Source organism: Gossypium hirsutum, chromosome A10, assembly GCF_007990345.1.
Source record: "Gossypium hirsutum isolate 1008001.06 chromosome A10, Gossypium_hirsutum_v2.1, whole genome shotgun sequence".
Lineage (NCBI taxonomy): Eukaryota > Viridiplantae > Streptophyta > Magnoliopsida > Malvales > Malvaceae > Gossypium > Gossypium hirsutum.
The window spans coordinates 85971228-85980557 of NC_053433.1; the positions used below are offsets into that span (position 1 = coordinate 85971228).

The 9330-nt window shown below is 32.0% G+C and overlaps 1 protein-coding gene across 1 annotated transcript; it reads left to right on the forward strand.

The window, feature by feature from the left end:
- The first annotated feature begins 1293 nt into the window (after nucleotides 1-1293).
- Nucleotides 1294-3447, forward strand: LOC107896759 (berberine bridge enzyme-like 8). Its single transcript, XM_016822026.2, has one exon. It carries the CDS (start codon nucleotides 1368-1370, stop codon nucleotides 2574-2576), a length of 1209 nt encoding a protein of 402 aa, XP_016677515.1. The 5' UTR covers nucleotides 1294-1367; the 3' UTR covers nucleotides 2577-3447.
- The last annotated feature ends 5883 nt before the right edge of the window (nucleotides 3448-9330 follow it).

Below are 9330 nucleotides of genomic sequence, written 5' to 3' on the forward strand. Positions count from 1 at the left end.
CTTACTAATTTCTGTAAGATATCCATTAAGGTTTTATCTTGTGGTTTTTTATCAAATCACTACAAAATAGACGAAAAAATTAATAAACATTAATTTTGTTGACATGGCATCCACAATAAAATCTACATATATGCCACATCAGCATTTATTTAAATTTTAAAAAAATAAAAAATATTTTCATAAAAATATAAAAAAACATTAAATTTATTTTTAAAAAATATAAAAATTATTATAAAATTTTTTAAAATTCAAAAATATTAAAATTTAATTAATTATTGATATGTAATCCATAAGCATGTCCACATTAATAAAATTATCATATGTTAACTTTTATATATATATATTTAAGTGATTTGATAAAAAAAATTAAATATTAAAAAGGAGGAAAGGACATTGAGGAAGAGAGATAAAGAAACAGTTGGGAGTGAAGTCGATGATCTGGGTCTGCATTTCACATATGTATCACATGTCTGAGTAATGATTTTCAACTTTTGATGGTCCTTACTGCTTTCAATTCACTTATTGTCCATTCAAATATTTGTGGCTCAATATCTTATCAACCTATTTTATTTATAAATACAAAGAAATTGTTTGTTTTAATATATTAGATTTAATTTGATTTTTTGAGAGGTACTTTATTTGGTACAATAATGGCTTCTTTTTTTATGTTGGTTTAACCTCTGAACCTTTTTATGATTATGAAATCACACTTGATTATTAAAAGCCAATAACTTGTGTTTTAAATTAAGGGTAAATTTAGATTAAAATATTAATAAATTTATGTTTTGGTTACTAAAATTCCAAAAGTTATAAAATTATTATTGGCATATTCAAAAATTTTTATTTAAATCATTTGGTTGTTTAAGTTTTTTTTTTTTTTGTTTAAATTTGACTAGCGAGTTCCAAGCAATAATTCAACAAATCAATACTGTAGATTAATACTCATTAGCAAGTAAAAGAACATGACTTAGATCCAAATCAATCTAATGGTTAATATCAGAGATCAGAGAAAAAAAGTTATTTGGATTTTGAGTTGTAAATTTATGATATTTAAATTTGTTTCATGAAAAAAATTGAACTATAGAAAAAAAAATAAAACAAGAGTATTTAATAGGTGCATACAATTTAAATAAAAAAGGCCATATAACAATAATTTTAACAGTCTAATCACTTTAATGAAAACTTTTAAATAGTTCAAAAATCATTTTATAAAAAGTTTCTTTCAACTTAATATAAACATGCAAAATCACCAAGGTAGCTAGCCGGCCTTTTATATATAAGATATTGCGGAATGTTGATGAAGCACATGAAACCTAGCTTTTCAATATTTCATACTTGAGCAAAGATAGACATTGTTCGAAGCTAGTATGGGGAAATTGAAGGCGGTGGTTGTTGTTACAATGATTTCCACCGTTCTTCTATCTATTCTATGGAGGGCAACGCTACATTTAGAGGATAATGAAAATTTTGTTCGATGTCTTTTAGATCATTCTCACCCTTCTCATCCCATTTCATCAGCAATCTATACGCCTAAATCCTCCTCCTTTTCATCTGTTTTGGAATCTTACATTAGAAACCTACGATTCAACGAGTCCTCCACACCAAAGCCTTTCCTTATTCTCACTGCACTCCATGAATCCCACATCCAAGCTGCCGTTACTTGCGGTAAAAGCCATGGGGTTCAGATGAAAATTCGAAGTGGAGGCCACGATTACGAGGGCTTATCTTATGTATCTACTCTTCCTTTCTTTCTCCTCGACATGTTCAATCTTCGATCCATAGATGTCGACATAGAAACCGAGACGGCATGGGTTCAAACAGGAGCCACTCTTGGCGAAGTTTTTTATAGAATCGCGGAGAAGAGCAAAACACATGGGTTCCCAGCTGGTGTTTGCCCCACTGTTGGCGTTGGTGGTCACATTAGTGGAGCTGGTTATGGTAATATGATGAGAAAATATGGTGTGTCTGCCGATAACGTTCTTGATGCTCTTATTATCGATGCTAATGGTAGACTCCTCGATAGACAATCTATGGGTGAAGATCTTTTTTGGGCCATTAGAGGAGGTGGAGGTGCGAGCTTTGCTGTCGTTCTTGCATATAAAATCAAGTTGGTTCGCGTCCCGGAGACAGTGACAGTGTTTCAGGTTGACAGAACTCTTGAAGAAGATGCTACAGACATTGTAGACCAATGGCAACATGTTGCATATAATCTGCCTCAAGAACTCTTCATCAGACTTATGTTGGATGTAGTAGTAAAAAGCAGTGGTGAAAAGACTTTGAGGGCTTCCTTCGTTTCCCTGTTTCTTGGAGATTCAGAGAGCCTCCTTTCGATCATGAAGGAGAGGTTCCCCAAGTTGGGTTTATCCAAATCTGATTGCATTGAAACAAGCTGGGTTAAATCAGTGCTATTTTGGTCCAACATTCCACTCGAAACAGACATTCAAGTGTTGCTTGATCGAACTCCTCAAACATTGGATTATCTGAAGAGGAAATCAGATTATGTAAGAGAACCAATCCCGAAGGCTGGTTTGGAGTCGCTTTGGAAGAAAATGATGGAGCTGGAAACAGGGATTTAAATAGCGGTCCGTTACCGAAATAGCGGCCGTGTAACGGCACTGTCCGAAACCGTTACTGCCGAAACCCGCTATACCCGCAATACACAATAAGTAATGTAAAATTCACGACCGCGATACCCGCTGTGACCGCAATAGCGTCCGTTATGTCCGCGACCGCGACAAACGCGACGCGACCGAAAACGCGACCGCGACCGCAATTTAAATCCCTGGCTGGAAAAGCCTAGAATGTACTTTAATCCTTATGGTGGAAAAATGGCGGAAATTGCAGCAGAAGAAATTCCATTCCCACATAGAGCTGGAAATCTATGGAAGATTCAATATCTGGCGAATTGGAACGAAGCAGGGATTGAAGCAGCAAATCGTTACATAGATTTGACAAGGAAACTCCACGAGTTCATGACTCCTTTTGTGTCAAAGAACCCAAGGCAAGCATTTCTAAACTACAGAGACGCTGATTTAGGAAGCAGCTCCCATGGAAAAGCCTCGTATTCGGCAGCAAGACTTAATGGGATGAAGTGGTTTATGGGTAATTTCGAGAGATTAGTGCAGATTAAAACCGAGGTTGATCCTACTAATTTCTTTAGTTATGAACAGAGCATCCCACTTCTCCCGCAACAAGTACATTTGGATGATGATATCTGATTTTGTTTTTTTTGTTTTTCCTTCTATTTAGAGCTACAATTTCAGAAAATAAAAATAAAAATTTATGTCATGTTTGACAGATTTTTTGAAGGCCTCTTTTCATCTATGGGATCTTTTGATGAGGCTTAGGTATAAATAATTTATTTTTTGTTGGTTAGATAAGAAGGAAAATAATTGTGAGCTTACTTGTATTTAAATAAATCATTTATGAATTATGTATTTTGGATTATTATTTGATATAATTTTGTAAAGTTCACAATATTTTATTTTTACCGCATTTTATAATATATTTATCAAACTTTAAAAATTATTTGGGGTATAAAAAGTTAAATAGATTGAGGACTGTGGCAATCTAAAGAACATCTTTTTGCGGTTCCATCATTAATGTCACGGTTTTCAATGTCCAATATTCTAGTATTTTCATTGCCATAATTGGTCCATCTTTTATATGGCTTCTATCGTTACACCGATTTAGCTTTTTATAGTTTGTCAGTAATGTTTTTGAAAAGTAATTTTAAAAAATTTTGTGTAAATGTAGTTTTGATAAATTTAGTTTTAGTATTACAGTTAAAAAATATTTTTAAAAAATAAAATATCAATTTTAGATATATAATTATTAAGTAACAAATATTTATTTAAATTTAATATTATTATATTTTAGTAAAAATATAAAAAAAATTTATTATAACTTGTTAATATTTTAATATATGAAATATAAATTTTAAATATTTTTAAGTAATAAATATTAATTATTTATAAAATTTAAGTAAAATATATAAAATATATTTTAAATATTTAAATATAACCTTTAAATATTTATAATTAGATATTAAAATATTTGTTTTATTTTAAAAACTATTTTTTAAAATTTTAATTAATGATTCTAACACATTTGTAATTAAGAACCAAGAAAAAAAATAAAAAAGTGCTATATTAGAGGGGTGAAAAAGTAATTAAGTACTAAAAGTGCTTTTTGAGAGTAAAAACTAAAAATTTTAACTTCTTTTCAAAAGTGTTTTTCAAAGTGTTTTTAAAAAGCTAAAAATTTTAGTAAAAAACAGCTTACTTAGTACAACTTTTGGCTCCAAAAATTTTTCTTCCAAAAGTGTTTTTGAAGCTAAAAGTATTTTTTTATGTATTACTAAACAAGCCCTAAACCATATGTAGTCTCTTTGTAATGGCCGAACGTGATTTTGTTTGGCGATCATGGCCTTTTTTACCCCCTAATAATATTAATAAAATAAAATAAAAATTATCAATACACCTTTTTTTTATATTAAACTAAAATAGAACACTTAGCGGTAAATGCTTGATTCAGTTGAATCGAGTAAAATAATTTGAGTTAATTGAACTAATAAATCTTAATTTATTATTCTAGTTTGATTTTTTTTTAAATTCGAATTGAATAGACAGAAATAAGATTCGAGTCGAATTGAATGAAATAAAATTGTTTGAATTAAATTAAAAGATTTAAACATATCAAATTAAAATCTTATTACCAACTAATTTCATATTATAACACATATATCTGAAACCAAATATATTTGAAATTTCTTTTCAAAGTAAAATAAGAAGAAAAAAATATTAAACTTGAATTAGTAATTTAATTGCTTATATCCTCAAATTTTTAATTTTGAAGAAAAAAAATTAAAGTAATATTTTTTTTAGAATTTTTATTTTTTTCATATTTATAATTTCTAAAAAATAAATTTTTGAAAATTTGGCATTCCATAAGTAGAGAGAAATTGCACAACTACTTTGATCAGAGTTTCTTTACCTGCCTTTGGAAGCCTTTTTTAATTGTATATTACAAAAAAAAAACTTAAATGGTATGTCAGACAAATTATGTACTGAAATAGTACATCCAAGCAAGTGGAGGGTGGTGCATAGGCGGCACTACCTAAAAATCTGACATGTTTGACTACAAAAAAAAAAATAATGGTGCCTACTTGATAGGCGACACCACATTTGTATCAGAATAGTATATAACTCGTATTTTTATATGGATACAGTGCAGGGTATGATGTCTATCTGATAAGCGGTACTAGTACCAAAACCCCCCTCATCCGACTCAATACTAAATATCTGTTACAAAAAATAGCAGAACATAAGAAAGAAAGAAAGAAAAGAGAAGAAAAAAAGAAAGAAAATGTATTTTTATTTTTATTGTTATTATCAAATAGAATAGATTATGATGAGAAAAAATTATTTTGTTAGTAGTATATAGTTTGTTTAGTGTTATTTTTATATTTTGTTTTAAAGTTATTTTGTTTATTGTGATTGGTTAGATTATAAATGTAAACTTATATTAATTTTTAAGTTATTTTGTTAGTAAATTTTGTGTTTAGAAATTATTTGTTTTAAGGTTTATTGTGATTTGTTAGGTTATGAATGTTTTGTTTTAAAATTTTTAATATATTTGAAAGTTATTTTGTTAGTAACTATTATAAAGTAATTGTTAATTAGTGATAACAACAGAAAAAAATAGATAAAATACTGAAAATCGAAATAAAAATATTTTCTGTCATAGATATTGTTAGAAATGGCAATAAATTTAATATTGCCTGATGAGATAATAACTTCAGCACAAAGGGAGAAAGTTGATAAGATAATGAGAGAATTGCAAGATTATAGAATAAAACTAGACGAATACATCGTTTAACACCTTATTACCGTAAATCAAAAGATGCAAAAAGTGTTATGAAAGGGTCATGAACTGATTAGAAAGAAGAAAGTACAATACTTAACCCTTAGAGGGACATTAATAGAATGGAAGCATCAAATCATTTTAGACCAACTTTGGAAGACATTGGTACCACAAACCTATTGGAATCTAGTTATATACTTCGTGAAATTTATAATCTCTTATGGAGTAAGGAAAATAGTGAGACAAAGTGTAGGTTCACGAAAGTTGACTGGGAAGCAAAATGTGTTTGCCATACCATGGATGGATAAATTAGTTGTTAGGAAATTACCAAGAGAATTTCTAAATTCAATACCCGTTATAAATATTAAAGAGGAAGAAGATCTTGAGGAATTTCCAAATTTGATTGTAGAAGATGAATTTGAAGAGAATTCAAAATTTAATATAGAGAATTTTCCAGAGGAAGATACAGGATCGGAGATGGAAGAAAACGTAGAAATAAATTTAAGTTGTTAAATGTAAAGATAAATATTGTTCATGTACAAAATGAGAACTGAAAAAGTCTGAACTTATGAATGAAAAAAATTGCATATTGATACAATTTTGGTCTCTTTTTATTCATTAAATTTTTTATGTAAGTATTTTTTTGCTATTTGAAATTGTTTTGAGAATTTTTATTTATTTTTTAATAGATTGAGTATTAAAAATGAATAATCAGTTTTTTGTATGCGTTTATGTTGATGGAATAATCTTGACAACAACCATTGGATGTATATTTGAATGTCGCCAACAAATAGCAATAAGATTTAATAGAAACGTATTGTTCGATGACATGAATGAAATGATTAGCGCAAAAATTGTTAGACATTGTGGGAGAAGGATCTTGAAACTTTTCTACAAGTTTCCAGTTTCGACAGATTCATCAAATTCACTAAAATAGAACTCGATGAAGACGTTGAGACAATGATCGCTCTTTATTGTGGGAATCAAAGTGACCAAAATGCATCAGTTCAGTTATTTGCTGAGTTAGCTGGTGTAGAGCTAACTAAATATCTCACTCATTTAGGTGAAGAACATAGAGCTCAAGAACCATGTATGGTGGCTCTAATATCATACATTGATAGTGAATCGACTATACGCGAGATCGATATCGATCTTAATTTTGTACCTGATATTGATGTGGTCAGTGATGATGGATACGATAGTAATGATCCTTGTGATCACGAGGTCGATAGTGATAGTGATCCTGATGTGGACGAGGTCCTTGATGATATTGACGATGAAAACGTGAATGACGATAGAAACATTAATCCGTGTTTAGTCGGGAACCAGATTCGACGTATTGTGATTCACAATAATCTTAGGGCACACATAGCCAAGTTCTCGGAGTACCCTGAAATACTACTTACTCACCGGCTGACCGTAGATTTTGATCCTAAGGAGTTATTTGTGGGCCAGAGATTCGAAAGTAAAGAAGAGTGCGTATTTTCTATTAAGCAGTATAGCATGAATATATCGGTGGACTATAAAGTCATAGTGTCTAAACCGAAATTATATATTGGGGAGTGTTGAAAGTCAGCGGAAGGCTACAATTGGCGGGTACAAGCCGCATTTATTCAAAAGTCGCAGATGTGGCAAATACTAAAATTTGATGGGCCTCATACATGCATGTCAACACGTATGATAGAAGATCATCGAAAACTTGATTCCGAAACTATCTATACGTGTATCATGCCTATGGTGAAGGACATGCTGACCATTAAAGTTTTGGTACTGATTGCTAAAATGCAGACATGATTCCAGTATTGAGTATCATATCAAAAGACGTGGATAGCTAATCAGATGGTAATGAAACAATTGTACGGGGATTTCGATGCGTCGTACAATGAGCTACAGGGATGGATAGTTGCTATGCTGGAGTATGTGCCGAGGACTATTATTGAGTTACAGACACAACCTTATTATGGCCCGGATGACCAACTATAATCGGGAAAAAGAATTTTCCATCGAATGTTCTAAATGTTTGATCCATGTGTGTGTGGATTTCCCTACTATAAGTTGTTTGTGCAAGTAGATGAGACTTGGCTATATGGAAAATATACACAAGCCCTACTTCTTATGATTGTTCAAGACGAGAATAAGAATGTGCTCCCGATAGCATTTGCCATCATAGATAAGGAAACACAGAATAGTAGGAATTCTTCCTTATGGGTCAGCAACAAGTCAACTAGATGGAAGAGGGACACGTGTTTGTTGAAGATGTCAGGGATGCAATGGTTGCAAACCATCGGATAACGAGGTTGATAAATGTAGAAGTATATTCACGATGTCTTGAAACATTTCGAGTTACGAAGACTACCGGTCGTCGACCCTGTATACCACTTAGGTCCTATGAAGTTGATATTCGAAACAGACGGTGCGATTGCAGGAGGTTCCAAACACTTCATTATCCATGTGCGCATGTCATGGCAGCATGTGCTAAAGTCTCACTCAATGTTGAACAATTTATCGATGATATGTACACCCTCAAGCGCACGTTACGTGTCTGGAAGAACGAGTTTCATGTCCTGCTTGACCTATCTATGTAGGAGGTGCCTTCTACGACTTTCGAGCTTGTCCCAGACAAAGGGTTGCGTAGGAATCTGAAAGGTCATCTGCAATCATCCAGAATCCATAATGAAATGGACATTAGGGAGAAATCCCACAGTAAGTATTGTAGATTATGCAGATGAGCTGGTCATAATCGGAGTAGATGCATGTAGTGAAACTACCATCTTGGACAATCGTCACGATTAGGTAGGAATTGAGCTTATGTAATCCACTGTACCTAATTTATATTACAAAGTTTGTTCCAAGTTTTAATGTTGCAATTAATCTAATTAAATAAATAAAAAGATTGTCTTTTTCTTGATTTATATTTTTTTAGAATAAAAAGTACAAACTTTGTAATATTTAAATTGTAAGAAACCCCTAAAATTGATGGTTTGATGGTGTAGTTCTAGGGTATATTTCTGTAGGGGTCGACGTTCACGTTGTAGGTGATCGCGGCGATCAACATTCTTTTCAGCCGCAAATGGGGGTATGTGAAACATAGAAGAAAAATCATATGCCCCAAATGCCATTGATGAACTTGAGCTGGGAGGAGTTTTGCACTATGGTAGATACGACCCAAGAGGAGTGGAGTCATGTGGTGGATACGAGCTGGGAGGAGTGCTATACTGTGGTGGTGCTGGATTGAAGATATCAAACCCAAAATGATATATAAGTTTTGACGAGGCCGAGAAATAGTCATTGACCTGTAACTTTAGATGATAAGAACTTTATCCAAAATGTGTATGCGACCGCTCGGGCTATAGCTTGGGCTCTGGCTCTGGCTCGGCCTCTAGCTCGGCTTCTGGCTCGTATGCCTCAAGTCGATACATGTGCAGGGGGACTACAGTCGATTGCCCACCAAGTAAATATAGTTTT